The sequence below is a fragment of the Pseudochaenichthys georgianus genome, chromosome 9 (assembly GCF_902827115.2).
Source record: "Pseudochaenichthys georgianus chromosome 9, fPseGeo1.2, whole genome shotgun sequence".
In the NCBI taxonomy this organism is placed as follows: Eukaryota; Metazoa; Chordata; class Actinopteri; order Perciformes; family Channichthyidae; genus Pseudochaenichthys; species Pseudochaenichthys georgianus.
Genome location: NC_047511.1, coordinates 44,640,586 through 44,658,322, shown reverse-complemented (window position 1 = coordinate 44,658,322; position 17,737 = coordinate 44,640,586). Strand labels below are relative to the sequence as shown.

The window sequence follows — 17,737 nt, the reverse complement described above, 5'->3', positions numbered from 1 at the left end:
AACTGTAGCTATGTACGAAGGACAATAAAAGCCTTGAATCTTATCTTATCTTTGTATTTGCCATATTTCGTGAATTCTACGACCCTATTATCTTCCCCACTCGACTCCATGGAGCGTTTTCTTTGTCTTTCCAAGGACACCCAGCTCAGAAAGGGATGGACACGCTGACTGTTGAAAGGAGAATCCATTTATCTCCGTGACACTAATAGCCGCCCATCATCTCTATTGCTCAGGGAGCCAGTACACACCCGATAGGGACAGGTGGTGAGCTGCAAGAGGCCATAAAGTATCCGCGTTAAAACAATTAGCAGGAGGTAAAACAGACATCATAAAGGCGTCAGGACTTAAAGTCGGAGGAGTGGATTATTGTTTTTAGGTGTGCCTTTAGAGTGCACGCAATGGTTCTGTAAATAGTTTGCCGTTAAGAGAATGACTGCAACATAATGTAGAGTATAAAACAAATGGCTTTTTAAGGAGCAGCCATCAGTGGGCGATTCAACCAGAGTTACTCAGGGAGTCCACAGAAGATCGTTAACCATGGCATGGCCCTTAAGGGTGTCACTGTTAAAACTATAGAGTATCTTATAGAGGGATGCAGTGATGATGTTTTTTTTAAGGAGTTAGCCTCCCAAGAGCTCCCTCGACAAAAAGCCAATGGCATTTTCCACTGGATTTTTGGATTAGTGCAGAAAACAATCTGTAAAAAAAACGTACGATTCTTACACGTTTCGTTCCGCAGGATAATATCCACATAACACCACTTTATGATTTTTGAAGTAAAAAGCTAATGTTGGGCTATAAAGGAACTACAGCACGGTCACATGACTTCACGTCACCACCGCTAAGCTAAAGGCGGCTAATGTTGGGCTATAAAGGAACTACAGCACGGTCACATGACTTCACGTCACCATCGCTAAGCTAAAGGAGGCTAATGTTGGGCTATAAAGGAACTATAGCACAGTCACATGACTTCACGTCACCACCGCTAAGCTAAAGGAGGCTAATGTTGGGCTATAAAGGAACTATAGCACAGTCCCATGACTTCAAGTCACCACCGCTAAGCTAAAGGAGGCTAACGTTGGGCTATAAAGGAACTATAGCACAGTCACATGACTTCACGTCACCACCGCTAAGCTAAAGGCGGCTAATATTGGGCTATAAAGGAACTACAGCACGGTCACATGACTTCACGTCACCACCGCTAAGCTAAAGGCGGCTAATGTTGGGCTATAAAGGAACTACAGCACGGTCACATGACTTCACGTCACCACCGCTAAGCTAAAGGTGGCTAATGTTGGGCTATAAAGGAACTACAGCACGGTCACATGACTTCACGTCACCACCGCTAAGCTAAAGGTGGCTAATGTTGGGCTATAAAGGAACTACAGCACGGTCACATGACTTCACGTCACCACCGCTAAGCTAAAGGCGGCTAATGTTGGGAGTGATGACGCTTAGTCGTCTCATTTAGACGCTTGATAGCAACCACGTTTTCAAATTCACCAGTGGGGTACTTACTGATGTATTTTATGTGGTAGAATATCTCTATAGCTTGTGTTAACCACAGACCTTATTTCAAGCTCACTACCAAACACACATTCAGAAAACTGTTGACTTCAAAGAGAAGGAACCAGAAGTTAAAATGCTAACTAATTTCAAAGTATTAGGACTCATTCCTGCACCACAATATTGACTGTAGAAGATCAGTGTTTCCCACAGATCTGAAATATACTTGGGCGGGTGGTGGCAGCGGGCGGCAGGGGGGGGGGTGCCCGAAAAAAAAAAAGTTTTAACAACATGTTTATTTATTGACTTTTCATTCCTGTATAATCATTTTGCGCAAAGATGGCACCGTTGGTGGGGGGGGGGGGGGGGTGACGTGCAACAACATTAACCTTTCTGTTGGTCGCTTGTTAGCAGACCCTTCACGCGATGGCAGAGCGAACAGGTACAGGCATCTTACCTTTTTTCACCTTAATATGTGTTTACATAAATGGTGACCAAACCGTTTGAGACCCACTGAGAACTTAGACTAAGTTAACTATCTAAATACTCAGAGTCCTTCACCTCACCTGAGCTGAGCTTATCCCGAGCTTGGATGACACACAGAGACCAATCAAGGGCTTTGATTTGTGATCTGTATGACAGTGGCCATGTCGGCAGGCCACATCATGTGGACAGCCAGTCACCCTGTGTGAGGCAGGTCACTTAACAGGCCATAGAGGCGAGATCAGTGCAAGGGAGCGAGGGATCATTGTCCACAAGTTAATCGATCGCAGATGGCGTCGTGGTCACGGACGAATAAAAAAAAAAATTATAAAAAAAAAAATTATTAAAAAATTATATAAAAAAAACAACCTAAATAGGTCGCGAAATATACTTAGGCGGCCGTTAATATACCTGGGCGGCCCGCCCAAGTATAGTCTATGTGTGGGAAACCCTGAAGATTATATATGTTTCTTCTTGTAAACTGCTCCTCTTTCTGTGGTCAAAGAACATGTGGTTGACTGTTTGCATATACACTAATATGAACAGTTATGAATAATACAAATATATATATATACATGTGTTTATTTTATTATCTTTGCTTTTTATCTTTTATTATCTTTAACTGTTTTTAAATGCCATTTTCTTAATGTCTTTCATTTTTTTAATGCACTTGCCTTGTGTTGAAAAGGTGCTATATAAATAAACTGGCCTTGCCTACATGTCTATATACAAGAGTGTAGGTAAATGTCGTTTTTGAATTTGGTTGAACTGCACTCACTTCTTTCCCATCTCAGTGTCCTTAATCCTTAGCCATCATAACATATACATATATGGAGTGTTGACCTCTGCACTTCCTGGTAAACAATTCTCTTGTCTTGGTTTACAATTCCCAAGCGTCTTCTTCCACAAGTCGTCTAAATAAGTGCCGACACTTGTTCGCAGTCTGTTTGACACTAGTCTGACCTAAGCTGTGAGGTAACAGACTGAGGGGTGAAGCACTGGGGATGACTCAGTTTGCTTTATGTAAGAGTATAAATGAGATTATTTAAAACGACTGCTGCTTTTTTCACTGACTCACCTGAACCTGAGCAGCAGAAGAAAACAAACCTGACCTGCTACGGTTGCTCGAGAATGGGTTCTGAAGTATGACAAAGATGGGATTACTCCTTTGCTTCCTTGTCGAAGAGGAAATTACATTTGCTGGCGTTTGTGCAGTGTGCTCTGAGAGGATAAGTTTAATTTATGTCTGACGGAGGATGCTCAAATAGACTAGGAGAGCTGGAGCATTCCTCGAGGACTGAGGTTGTTATTTGATGTGGGAGAAATCACAGATCTATCACTAGACAGATGTGAACCTTCTCGGGCAGCTCAGAATAAACGCTCTGTCACGGTTGATGACTCGACTACTCGACACTCTGTTATACTTAATTTGAGAGAGAAACCCCATCAGTGTTAGGGTTATTCTCAGGCTTGGGGAGTAACAGATTACATGTGACAGGAGTATGTCATCAGGATGCGATCAGATTACGGTAACATTTCTGTACATTTGGGGATTACTAGCAGGACTAATCTAATACAATAAAAAGTGCATATAGCGTTTGTTGTAAAAGTATCAGAGGTTATCTCTTCTCTGTAAACTGTGCTGATCTACAGGCTAACACTTTGAGTGTGAATCTATACGCATGCTGCCTGATATGCTTCAGGAGATCTTATCACACCCGTATCATCTTCTTTTACAAATTCTCAGAATCCTTGTTTTTTTTATTTTGAATTTTTTTCCACTAAATTCTCACTTTTTTCCAAAAAAATATCACTTATCCCCCAAAGATAGCATCTAAAAAAAGAATATCATATACAAAAAAAAAATATCACTTTTTTCTAAAATATATCATTTTTAAAAAATATATATCATTTTAAAAAAAAATATATCACTTTTTAAAAAAAAATTTCACTTTTTAAAAAGATATATCACTTTTTTCTAAAAAATATCACTTTTAAAAAAAAAAATCACTTTTTAAAAAGATATATCACTTTTTTCTAAAAAATATCACTTTTTAAAAAAAAATATCACTTTTTAAAAAGATATATCACTTTTTTCTGAAATATATAATTTTTTGAAAAAAAACCTTATTTTTCTAAATTCTCCCTTTTTTAATAAAAATTCTGAGTGGAACAGCTTTGATGTCTCTGTAAGCTGTTCTGTAGGATAATACATTAAGTGTGAATCTATACTTCTACTGCCTGAATCTTTGCCTCATTTGTCCTGTTTTTAATTCAGCAGGTGAACCGATATGTTCATAACACAGTAAAGCATTAACCCATCACTGCACCCTGTATGCAAGGGCTGGTTTGCCCTCGCTAACTGTACGGAGGCTCAGTCACTGGTACATTTTCATATACAAAGCCATGTTAGGGAAACTTCCATCTTCCATCTGCTCCCTGATCTCACGGCGAATTGTAAGTGGCTACTTCCTGAGATCGCATGTGGTTTTATTAAATGTGCCAACTGCTAGGACTGTCTTAGGGAAGACAGCTGTTAGATGCAGCTCCTCTGTCTTGGAATAGTCTGCAAATTAAATGGAAACTGAACAATCTGGTGCCACTAAATGTTTTTAAAGCTCGGTTGGATGCTCGTCAATCGGAAGCTGTTGGTACCTGCTCATGTGGTTAGTTATGTAAATTGTAATCCCTGTAATGATGATGTCCTTTTGTTGTTCTGTTTATGTTTCATGTGGAACCTACTTGAGCAGGTCTCCCTTGAAAAAGAGATCAATGATCTCAATGGGATACACCTGGGTCAATAAAGGTTTGAAATTAAATGAAAAATAAAACTGTGTGTGTTAAACTAAAACGGAGCCCAGATTTTATTCCTGCTTTTTAAACTGTAGTACGTGCTCATGAAGCCTCCTGCTGAATATGCTTCATGAAAGGCAGGTTTTATCATAACATCTCTGAGCAGAGGACACATTGTTGATTACAAATATCTTGGTTAGGTCCTATAAGGTCCTGCTGTTCTGTTGTCTTACATAACACACTTAAGTATAGCTTTTTCTTCTCTCTTATGTTCATTTGCATGCCATTTGATATTGAGGTAATCCGAAGTAATGGAGTCAGGTAATAAGGTTGAATTACTTTTACATTTTGATACTCAGATTAAGTTAGTGATTACACTTTTGTACAGGTAACAGGTAATTGTAAGACATGTTTGAAGTAACCCTCCTATCCCTAGAATCAGAATATCAACAACAAAATCCGCTTTTCTATCAAATGTATAATTTTCACTGAGGAGAGAGTGAACGATATATGTCTGTCTTTCGATGTTCTTCCGGCAAACTCATTCACTTTTTCCAAAACAAATGCATGAATACACACTATGACTGAGAGATAAAAGGAAGCCACGCTGCACTCAGTTCCTGACAGGTCTTCAACATAAAGGCTATGATCTAAAGCGATGTCTACATCTCGCACACGGATAAACTGCAAAAAGAAAAAGGATATTCTGACTTAAACGGGACACAATTCACTTTCTCACAGGCTCGTTATGGATGCATTTGAAATGCTTCAGGGAGCCAGATGAGTGAGGATTCTGCAGGGAAAGGTTTCTGTGGGTTAAACATGAATAATTCGACAGACTTCCCCGACCTGTTACTTTCTTTTTTAGGAGACCCTGTTCTAAATGTGCACCTTAGTAATAATTTAACTGTGCTTCCCTTCTCAGATGTGAAAGGTTTTGAGAGGTTTTTACAGCGTTTCAGAGCAGGAAATAGTTCACTTTACTGCCCGAGCCGTTAGCCAAGTGGAAGTAATGGCATTCTCCATTAGCTCGGGCACAATGTTTGTCAGTCGCAGGCTAATCCACGAGGGCTGCTGCGGCTGCGGACATGTTTCAAATCCTCCAGAGATTTAAAAACACACTCGTACCTCCCTTTGTGGTGTCACTGTCACTGTTTTCTAGGAGGTGAATATAATCCTTTGCCACAGTGCGATTCCTGTGACGTTTGTGGTATCCTACGATTTCATATTATCTTTTTGCACAAGCTAAATAATAAATGCTTTTATATTAACAGCAGATCAACATTTTTCAAAGCGAAAAAAAACGTTCTGAAAGTGAAAAACGATCTGAAGGTGAAAAACGATCTGAAGGTGAAAAACGATCTGAAAGTGAAAAACGATCTGAAGGTGAAAAACGATCTGAAGGTGAAAAACGATCTGAAAGTGAAAAACGATCTGAAAGTGAAAAACGATCTGAAAGTGAAAAACGATCTGAAAGTGAAAAACGATCTGAAAGTGAAAAACGATCTGAAAGTGAAAAACGATCTGAAAGTGAAAAACGATCTGAAGGTGAAAAACGATCTGAAGGTGAAAAACGATCTGAAGGTGAAAAACGATCTGAAGTGAAAAACGATCTGAAGGTGAAAAACGATCTGAAGGTGAAAAACGATCTGAAGGTGAAAACGATCTGAAGTGAAAAACGATCTGAAGGTGAAAAACGATCTGAAGGTGAAAAACGATCTGAAAGTGAAAAACGATCTGAAGGTGAAAAACGATCTGAAGGTGAAAAACGATCTGAAAGTGAAAAACGATCTGAAAGTGAAAAACGATCTGAAAGTGAAAAACGATCTGAAGGTGAAAAACGATCTGAAAGTGAAAAACGATCTGAAAGTGAAAAAATAATATGCAACCTGAAAAATGATTTCAAATACTTTTATTTTGAATCCATCATTGTATTTTTCAAAGTTCAGGATAAAAACTTGAACTTTCAAATAAATTGTATTTTTTTGAATGATCAAAACTTATGACCCTGAAATAGCTCCATCATGACTGTTGAAAAAAACTGTTTTATACCTGTTATTTCTTTTTTCGGAGTGTCTATTTGTAGCCGGGTGAAAATAGCTACACCACAGTAATTCGGCTAATAACACCCATCCCGCTCCAAATATTAAATATAGCATTGTTGACTATAACCACTCGGGTTCAAACAGAATTGTTGACTATAGACACCCGGGTGTAAATCGCATCAGCCTTATTGATTTTAACTTAAGGGAAACCTTATCATGCTTAGGGTGAATGCAGTTGGCATAATTACAAATACATTACAGCAACATATCTCAAATAAAACAATAATTTCCTTCAAATATTTTGTAGTTGCAACAACTTGTAGGTGAAAATAATCTGTTGTCACAGTTTTGTTGTTGTGTGATTCCTGTGAGGTTTGTGGTATCTTATCGTATGCTACAATTTCATATATTTTTTGCATTACACTCATTAATTGCACATACTAGATAATATTCCTCAAATGTAATACATGTTTCTAAATGAACTACAGATTGTGTGTAGTCGTGTGGGCGGTGACTTGTACAGTATCACACTACAGATAATTATCTCCTGATTTTACAGTCCCTCTCAGTCTAATGAGGTATTTTTTTAGTATCTTTTTTTTATGCCATGGCCGCAACTTTGAATCCCTCTCACAGCTTTCAAAAGCATCATTTTCCGACATAGCAGGCCTTTGTTTTCAGCTAAAGAGCTCCAAAATCCCACTGTGCACTACCTGCACATCCCAAAAGGTCATTTTCACAACTAGCCGGTGAAGATAATGAAGTGTTTTGCAGCTGCAAAGCCCCCAGGAGTTAGTAGAGAGCAACACTTGTGTCTTTTTAGATACAGGGTTTCATTTCTCAAAAGAGACAAAATACAACAACACAAAGTTATAGACAGAAAATACACAACTCATACAAATGATACATTCTTCAAAAACCTCAGGGGGACAGAAATAAGACTCCAAATTAATAGAAATGTGACTGTTTGTTCTGGGTGTGTAAATACGCAACTTTTAGAGATGTCACCTTTGAAGTCAATGTTGCCCAAAAGTGGCCTAAACAAGTGTTGATGCAATTTTCATAGAAAGGCCCTTAAAGGCAGCAAAACCAAGGCCAAGTGTCCTATCATGCAATGTTAATGAAAGTGAAACATAATGTGTATATCCGCAACCGAGTTTAAGACTTTATTGGTGTCTTGCATTGTCATCGTGCCGCTAGATTTTCCCGAATATCTAATCACAACCAAACTGGACCGAAAACATAACCCCTTAGCAACAGTAATGTTTGAAGATAAATTATTCTCCAATATTGAGCTACGTTTACATATTATGTGCATTTATGTTGTGATTTTCTCTGTACATTGTATTGTATTGGTTGAGTAAATCTATATGAATCCATCTTTTTAATCCATTCTCTTTGGTCAAGTCATACAAATCATATATCTGCCCGAGTGATAGTTAAAACAACAAATACATTAATAGAAATGTTACTCTGTTTGTTCTGAGTTAAATACACAACTGTTTTCTAACGACTTTTAGCCATTTCAACTTTGAGGTAATATGTCAACGTTGTGTTTAAAGCTGATTTCTGCTGCCCCCTAGTGGCCCAAAAAAACTGAAAGCGCGTAAAGACCTTACACGCATAGGTAATGACACTCAAAAATAATTTGTTAGTATATTTAAATATACTTTCAAATGTTTCTTCCATTGCCCATAGTCGTCATGCCAGTAGATTTCACGAAATTCAATTGACAACCAAACTGGACTGAAAACATAACCCCATAACAACAGTAATGTTACAACAGTACATTTGAATCCCTTTATGTCAAAGTGAACAAGATACTAACCCGAGGTCCCACAGATGTTGGCATCACTTCCTCCTGCTGAAATACGAGCAGGATGCTGTGTAATGAAGTGCTCAAATTCATGCTGTCTTGTCCAACCTGGCAGTTGTTTGTCTCCAAAAGCTGGTGAGAGCCTTTTGAATCCAATGAGAGTGAAAACTGCTCTGCAGCATTAAAGGGCTGCAGATGAGTCACAGGTTTGAGGAGAACTGCCCTCCACCCCCCGACCCCCACACTATCCCCCCAAATAAGCACCACGTCGACCTTCCTCTTATTCAATAATGAATTCAGAGAAGAGTGTTGCATTACTGGGTTTCCATTATGCATCCTAAGAATTCCCACAGCATGCAGTGTACTCATCTCCGGATCTGTCTTGTATTTATTTGACATCGTTCGCCTGGGTGTGCTCAGCCCTCTCGTAGAGCTTAAGAACATTTTAAGTGATCGTGTAAATTAGGAAGATCAGTGGTTGGAGGGAATTGGAGTTGAATAAACACAAGTCGTTATGAAATATTCAGTGAGCATAACTAACCTGACCCAAGGGATCTTTAAGCACAACTCATTAATAGTGTTTATTAGGGCCGGGACTTTAACGCGTTGATTAAGATTAATTAATTACACAAAAATGAACGCGTTAAACTGTAGACCACTTGGAGTAACATCCATGTGGAAATGGCTTCTCACTGTTCTCAGGTCAAATATGTATATTTGATTAAAAATGCGATTAATTTCGATTAATTAATTACAAAGCCTCTAATTAATTAGATTGATTTTTTTAATCGAGTCCCGGCTCTAGTGTTTATAATACACTGAACAAAGTGAAACGTTTACTTCAATTAAATGTACTATGTCAACACATTTCACATAACTGTATTTGGTTAGTCGAAAGCAATTATATTAAGTTGAACCTAGTATTTGTATTTAAACTTAATATTATTTCCTTCAGCTAAACTAATACAGTTATGTGAAATATGTTGACATAATACATTTAAGTAAACATTTCCGTTTTTTAAGTGGCGATCACAAAGGTACTGCCAAGGAATGACATTTATTCTCATATTCATGTTATATTCATTACCAGAATGAACATACAGCAATGCAAACATAGATTGTAAGTTTCTTTTTTTTAACGAATTGAAGGATGTGTATTTGGCTTTGTGATCTTTCTCATATATTCCCTTGAAAACCCCGACTTGTAGATATAAAAAGCCATATTTTCAAATGTTCTACGCCATTTTTGTTTTTATGATGTCTGTGAATCATTTTCATAGCGCCAACTGTTTTTAGCTTGTTTAATTGCTCTAGTTTGCTAGCTTTTACATATGCCACAGACTTGCATGTCCTTCAACAAAACCAAAGTTTATGTAACTTTCAAGATACAGCTTTCCTTTATTTTTTTATGCTGATTAGTCATCAGCACTCTTACATTCCTCAGACATTTTCTTTCATTCATAACACAGTGATGCTCTGACTGAGAAAAACAAGGTTAAGCACCTGTCCTTCAATAAAACCAACTGTTAAGTATTCTTGACATATAGCTTTATTTTCCCTTTTCGAATAGTCACCAGCACTTTCATAAATATGAACGAAAAAACAAGTTGGAGAGGAGAACAATACTGTTACGATTATTGTGTTATGTCACGTTTCGTATGTCTTGTTTTGGGTGTTTTTCTGTTCTCCCTGTCTTGTTTTCTCCCTTGTATATTGCCTGGTCCTTCTTCCTGTGTTCTGTCCTCCCTGTCGTTAGTTTCCCTGGTGTGTCTAATTGTCTGATTGTGTTCACCTGTTGCCCTTGTGTTTCTCCTCCCCTGCCCGGCTGTTTCTCGTCTCGTGATTCCCTGTATTTAGTCTTGTCTCGTCCTGTGTTCAGTGTTGGTTCGTTTTTTGTTTGTGACTGAGTTCACCGGGGAGAGTTCTGTTTTGTCCTAGTATTTTTTCTTTATCCTTGAAATAAAGGCATTTTCAGCGTTATCTGCATTTGAGTCCCGCTTGCTTCATCCACCGTAACAAATACAACCTGACGAAAGGGATTGAGAGCGTTATTGAGGTAGGGCCAACTAAGAAACCGACTATTTGAGACTCAGCAAATAAACTATATATTTCTAAAAAAAAATCTTTGTAAATCAATCAATCAAGTGTTATAAGGAGCAGGGACGTGCACAGACATTTGGAGGGGCTATTGCTCTAAACTGGAAAAAGGGCCACCCCCCCCCCCCCGAAAAGTGACACTCAGTTTACTTTTATGTCCAACTGCTAAATTCGTTATTCAGGCACATTTTTTGTTTTGTGGTCCATATCTCTTTAAAATATCTAATGTTAGCAACGATTAAAGAAAAAATGGGGACAATTCTGTTTTAATGTAGTTTGACCATTGTAACTGCTGTTATACTGACAACATGGGGCTTCTAACTAATTACCTTAAATAAACTCACTAATTCATGAGACCAGTTCAATACGCATTATTCTTATTCTTATCATTCTATATGAGCGCGGGAACGGTATCTAATTACCTATTTATTTAGTATTCCATAACTTAATATCAGAGATGGTCAAACTAAAGGGGTAGAGACATGGCAGAAATCCTACAATAAAGCGGGACAGTGAAGGCGATCAAGAAAAGAGAGCGAGCGGCCCGTTGAGGGAGTTTACGGAGCAGATGAAAAGACACAGAAAGACAGAAGCACAATAAATAATGTAAATAACCGACGGTGTCAAGAGGAAGTAAAGTCCCCTGGTTTGTCCCCTCTAACTGCCATGAGAACACACAAAATCAATATAAGCATAGGCCTATTTAAAAACAGGGACATTTCCGGGGACAGCTTGACCCGGGGATTGGCCACCAAAGCCAGGCAGGCATTTGGTGTGATCACCCTAGCCATATGAGGCCGGACTCAGAGGGCTTTCCTTTGCTTCCAGCTGTCAGATTGTAAACAAAGTCACGTGACTGGGGGCAGATGACAGCGCTGACAAGGTGTGTTTCCCGCAGCGAGACGCTACAATACTAATTGTGGGCTTATCATGTTGATTTGGCCACAAAAGAAAAAAAATAACTCTAGCTCTCTCCAGAGGGGCAGGTCAGCTAGAAAGGGCAAACGGGCTGTTGCCCGGGCAACATTAGCCCGCACCTGATAAGGATTATAGTTAAACATGTTCAAATCGAATTTTAAAAAGACAAATCTGGGTACATCCACATCTGGTGCCCCGTATGAGGCGCTAATACCCCATATTGGGAACCACTGGTATATGAAACTCGTCCTCTCTGCTTGCCAAGAGTTACAAAATATGATCCCTGTCTTAAAATAAATTACGGTTTTATCCGTGTTTTATCATTGCAATGTTGACAGAATCGTGGGATGAGTGGCATGTAGTCGATTTATACAAGTGGTCCTGATAGGAACTACAAAAAATGAATTAATCTTGATTCGTGCATCTTTTTTAAGCTGATTAAAAACCATCAGATCTGTATCACATATGTTTGAGTGTGTGTGTGTGTGTGTGTGTGTGTGTGTGTGTGTGTGTGTGTGTGTGTGTGTGAGTGAGTAGAGTAGAGTAGGGATTGTGGTGTTATGTTGGGAATATAATCATGCTTTTTGCAGTGTAGCTGTAGCCTTGTTGTCCTTTGCAAATGGATCCGATCTACATTACTACTATGTGTTGTCAGTTGTTAACAATAAGAGTGTGTGGAAGAAATACTGTCCTAAAGTGCCTTATTTTTCTGGCAAACAAAACATTTGGATAAGTACTATGTGGGTTGCAAATCACTTGCTGTTTTGTACCGGGTACCACCAATGTTTTGGACTGGATTTCCGACTCATGTTGCCATCACCAAAACTAAAAAACAAAGTCGTGTAATTACCCCTGTCCTGTTATCTGAATGTACAAAAATATGAAGCACAGATTCCACACAGCCCCATGGCATTTGTAACGAGCACAAAACGGTGCTTCAGGAAGTAAAATATGTAAACTTCCAGACACTTGTATTAACTTGAACATCTTAAAGTCGTCTATAAAGTGAAGAATGCCACCTGGGCTGACTGAGGTGAATTGGATCGGCGCTGATAGCATCACATCGCTGATGGATGACGAATTGGCCAGTGCTCCCTAAAGCTTTTTATCTTGAGATGAACAATAGAGACGGAAACTAGAAAAACAGCCGAAAGGGGGGTTGGGGGGGGGGGGTTCAGATCTACAGCTTTCATCAATGACACATTTGATGCTCATGAAGGCTGTGGGAATACGGCCAAAACACGATGAGATGTCCACACAGATTTGTCATTCTGTGAGAATTGTAGCAACTTCTACGGTTTTGTACAAATTAAAGCTTTCACACCTCGCTTTATCTTTATTTCCCTGACACCTCCAGCAGCTATTTGAAACCACTGAGCCGTCTGTTTGACTGATAGCTCGCTCTCCATCTGCTAAGCTTTCCCAGAGCTGAAGGAAAGCAGCTAATGACTCTGCAGGCAGCGGCAGAGCTTATGACCTCTCATTGAAGTGTCCGTCTTTGAATTGACAGCCATGTATTTTATGTCACTTCTCTGCAGTTTCAAATCAAATCAAGTTTTATTTATATAGCACATTTATAAACGATTTTTGGTGGAGCCAAAGCGCTGTACATAAAATAAAAATAGCCTACAGTAGAGACACTTTACAGCAAATACAACAGCACAGATTGTTCAGAATATCAGTATGAGAAAAACGACACCCTCTATCCTTAGACCCTCTGTCCTTAGACCCTCTATCCTTAGACCCTCTGTCCTTAGACCCTCTGTCCTTAGACCCTCTGTCCTTAGACCCTCACATCGTACAAGGAAACACTTCCAGAGAAAACCCACAGTTTAAAGGGAACATGGGAGAAACCTCAGGGAGAGCAACAGAGGAGGGATCCCTCTCCCAGGACGGACAGACGTGCAATAGATGCCGTGTGTAAATCAGAGATAATACATTTCACAGCATATAGACCGAATGTTAGGAAATGCATGTGTCTGTAATAAGAGGATGAATCCACGAGGATGTCAGCAATTCTGTGGAAGCCATCAGGGAAGTAGTATGGCGAGACCATAGACTGTATATATAAAGGGCGAGACCCAAGGCAGGACCGCAGAGACAGGTTCAGCCACGACCCGAAGTCCACGACTTAATCCAGAACTCAGGATAACCCCAGGTTTCAACCCAAAGAAGACAGGCAGCAGATTGTTGTGTATCCGCCGGGGGTCTTAGTGCTTTTCATGAAGAAACTCAAAATACATTCTTGGTTTTACTGTGATAAAACTACCGTACTGGACAAGGTGGGGCGAGACAACGCAGGAAAATATAGTTTGTTCTATCACAGGTCATTTTTTAGATTCTGAGCACGAGCAAGAACATATCCAAAATACATAGTGAGCCTTTTCTTTGACAAACTTTGTCAATTTTTTTACTCTAAATATTCCCCAAATCCACTAATAACGTTTTAAATACAATTTTTTTTAACACAACATTTTAGAAAACATGTATAAGCCAACTTTTTAAAATGTCATCTAGTCAATCACCAGGAGTTTAAAGAGTATAAATACAATTTTGCAAGAGTAATGTTCAATTAATGCAGGAGAAGTTAACTTTACGCAAAAAAGAAGAAATATTGAGATGAGCCAAAAATAGAATATCAAATAAAATGCTTTAGAGTGACGTAAAATACTGCTTAATTATTGTTTTAAGATAATATATAGGGGGACATGTTTTCAGCAGCATGTTAAAACAAGGCATTGCATACAATGTGAAAATAGAATGGAGTACGAAATAAACAGACATAAACATCTCAAAATAGAAAATAAAAACAGAAATTTAAAGTGGACCTATCATGCTATATTCGAAATATATATTGTAGGGCCATACCTATATAAAACATGTCTGTGAAGTTTTTTCAAAATACCAAACAGATCCTGCATTTTAGCCATGTCTCATTTCGCTCTATTTGCTCTATTCCAGCCCTGTTTTTGCAAGGGCTGATTCTGTGATGTAGCTTTAATGCAAATGAGCTGCAGCTGACCACGCCCCCCTGCAGGAGAGGGGAGCGTGCTCTGATCAGCTGCTGGGCTCTCAGAAGAGGGGGAGGAAAAGAGATCTCCGTCCTCCGTGTTTTATTCTTATATGATTATATAGAGTCGTTATTCATTTGTTTTAAAGCTCAATAAATAACAAAGAAGACCTTTGACCGGCACTTTTCTAATTTTGTCCGGAAGATTTAAACTTTAACGGACATGTTGACCTAACTGAAACTCTGCCGCATGGTCCCCTCGTTCCTTGGAAGAGGCTGAGAGGTGGGTGTTTGTCATCTGCTGGTGGACTAACCGGAGAGAAATACAGCGAGGGAGGGATTGAATTGAATTACAGCAGCGGGAGCAAACGCTTGCCTCGGGGAGGGAGAAAAAGAGACACAGCGGAGAATAAACAGAAGGGCAACCATGGCAACCATGCGCGGGAAGTCTTCTTCGCTGTTTTTGTGGCAGACTACAGCGCCACTTACAGGCCTGGCATATGTACTACAGCGTCTCCAGCGCTTTTGAGCGGCAATGGCCGGCCGTGGCCCAACCCCACATTCCCCTGATAGGTGGAGAGTAGGGATGCTCTGATCGAGATCGGCCGATACTCACTCTCTACCGATCGATCGGTGCTCTCTAAACATGCCGATCGCGAGAGCCGATCGCGAGAGCCGATCGCATGACGTAAAATACATGACACTTTTCTCTGTGTGCGGCAAAACAAGCTCGCCAACATGGCTTCACCGGTCTGGCTTAATTTTAAGGTGTCCGAAAAAGACAGTAAAATAGTGGTATGCAACGTGAAGCAGAAGCCCTGCAGCTCCGCCCGCCGGACCGGTAAGCGCAGCGAAACACACACACAGGGAGAACCATTTCCTCATATTCCAAACGAGAAATTACGGTAGCAAATCACCCGGTTCTTTTCGACCAGAACTATTAACGGGATACAAACCGGAGGAACCAGGCATGGAGGGAGGTGGCAGAGACAGTGGGTGAAACTGGTATCTCATGAGCTGCATGAGATACTGACAGGCTGTCAGGAGAGGGAGAGAGGGGGGAGAGAGAGAGGGAGAGAGGAATAGAGAGCGCTTCCGCTAATTTCTCCCGTGTTATTCTCCAAAGTGAATGTAAACTTGAATAATGTACATAATTTGAATGTAATAATTAAGTTGATTGTTGTTTGTGGAAGCTCCAGTGAATGAGCCCCATTAACTGAGTTTAAGCATAACTTTAAATGGAAGATTTAAAGTTTTGTTTAAATCTTCCATTTAGGCCCCGCCCACTCGATCGGATCGGCGATCGGCCCCGAAATTGGCGATCGGAGCATCCCTAGTGGAGAGTTGCCCATATAGGCGGAGATCCTTGTTTCTGACGTCAGAGATATTTCAAATCTGGATCAGTTTTGATCAGATCCGTTGCAGCCCCATTTCGAGAGATTTGGGTATGGAGGAAAAGAGAGAGGATTGTGTTTCCTGACACTTGGTGGGTTCCCTGGAACACCGGGGACACATTCATGTATAAAAGACGTACAAAAGTGCATTTTGCATGATAGGTCCCCTTTAAAGTAAAATATATACATAATGACAGTGGAAGATATATATCTGAAGACTAGATGGTGAAGGGCCAAATTCCAGCTAGCACAATTTAAAAGCAGGATATTATTGACATTAAGAGTGCAAGGAATAGCATATTAAGGTTCTTACTGATGTTCTTCTGTCTCCTCTCCCCTCAGATATCTGGGCATCACGCGGCCTCTCACCTACCCGGCGCGGCAGAACGGTCAGCTGATGGCGAAGATGATCCTGGGCGTGTGGCTAGCGTCGGCCTCCATCACGCTGCCACCTTTCTGCGGCTGGGCCAAAAACGTGCACACAGCCGGCGTGTGCCTCATCAGCCAAGACTTCGGCTACACCATCTACTCCACAGCCGTCGCTTTCTACATCCCCATGCTGGTCATGCTGGTCATGTACTACAAGATCTTCAAGGCGGCGCGTAAAAGTGGCGCCAAACATCGCTTCACTGACATTTCTCGCCGCGAGCGTCTCAGCACGGTGGCTAACGAGGCGTTGAGGATGCACGGAATGAAGCCTGGAGGCGTGGCGGAGGAATGTGCCGCCATTTCCCGCCTTTTGAACCGCGAGCGAAGAAACATCTCCATCTTTAAGCGAGAGCAGAAAGCAGCGACCACGTTGGGGGTAATCGTCGGGGTTTTCGGCGTTTGCTGGCTGCCGTTCTTCGTCCTTTCCACCGCCAGGCCGTTTATTTGTGGCGTTGAGTGTAGCTGCGTTCCAATTTGGTTGGAGCGAACGCTGCTCTGGTTGGGATACGCAAACTCCCTAATGAACCCTTTTATCTACGCCTTCTTCAACAGAGACCTGCGCTCCACTTACCGTGACCTTCTCCGCTGTCGCTATCGAAACATCAACCGCAGACTGTCCGCTGTGGGCGTCCACGAGGCTCTCAAGGTTTAAAAAACTGAGGTTTGACTGTCAAAAAAAAAAGAAGGGTGGTTTGGAGGCCTTGTGATTGTACACCTGGTGCTTAAAGGGGGATGTTGATCACAGCGTGAAGATAAGACTGACACAAGAGGAGTTTCTGTTTGTGGCTTTCTGGTCTCTCTGCAAATCACATCCCTCTGTGTGTGTGTGTGTGTGTGTGTGTGTGTGTGTGTGTGTGTGTGTGTGTGTGTGTGTGTGTGTGTGTGTGTGTGTGTGTGTGTGTCCCAGTCTTTCTATTTTTGGAAAGAAAATCATGGAGCGCACTTGATGGGCTATTCATGCGCTTTTGTTCATATGCCACCAATCCTGGATTAATGGAAGGGTAATGAAGTGACAAAGGAAATGACATGTAAACACAATTAATCAAGGCAACAGAAGCAAACAGATCTGTGTACATTAGGGAAGTTGATGTCTGATAAGGGAAAACATTTGTTTATGTGACACAGTTTCTTCAACAAAACACCCATTAGAGACACACAGATTCATTTCAGACAGAGTAAAGTCTTTGAGCTCTTTTGTGCTTTGTGCTATGATTACATTTACATTTATATCACTTTGACTCCAGTC

The 17,737-nt window shown here is 40.5% G+C and overlaps 1 protein-coding gene across 1 annotated transcript in view; it reads left to right on the top strand.

Moving 5' to 3' along the window:
• htr7c (5-hydroxytryptamine (serotonin) receptor 7c) overlaps positions 1 to 17,310 on the top strand; it is a 54,746-nt gene extending 37,436 nt beyond the window's left edge. The window contains exon 2 of the mRNA XM_034091706.1: positions 16,405 to 17,310. Within this exon, the coding sequence (XP_033947597.1) occupies positions 16,405 to 17,143 (739 nt within the window). The 3' untranslated portion in view covers positions 17,144 to 17,310. The remainder of the gene's footprint in view (positions 1 to 16,404) is intronic.
• The last annotated feature ends 427 nt before the right edge of the window (positions 17,311 to 17,737 follow it).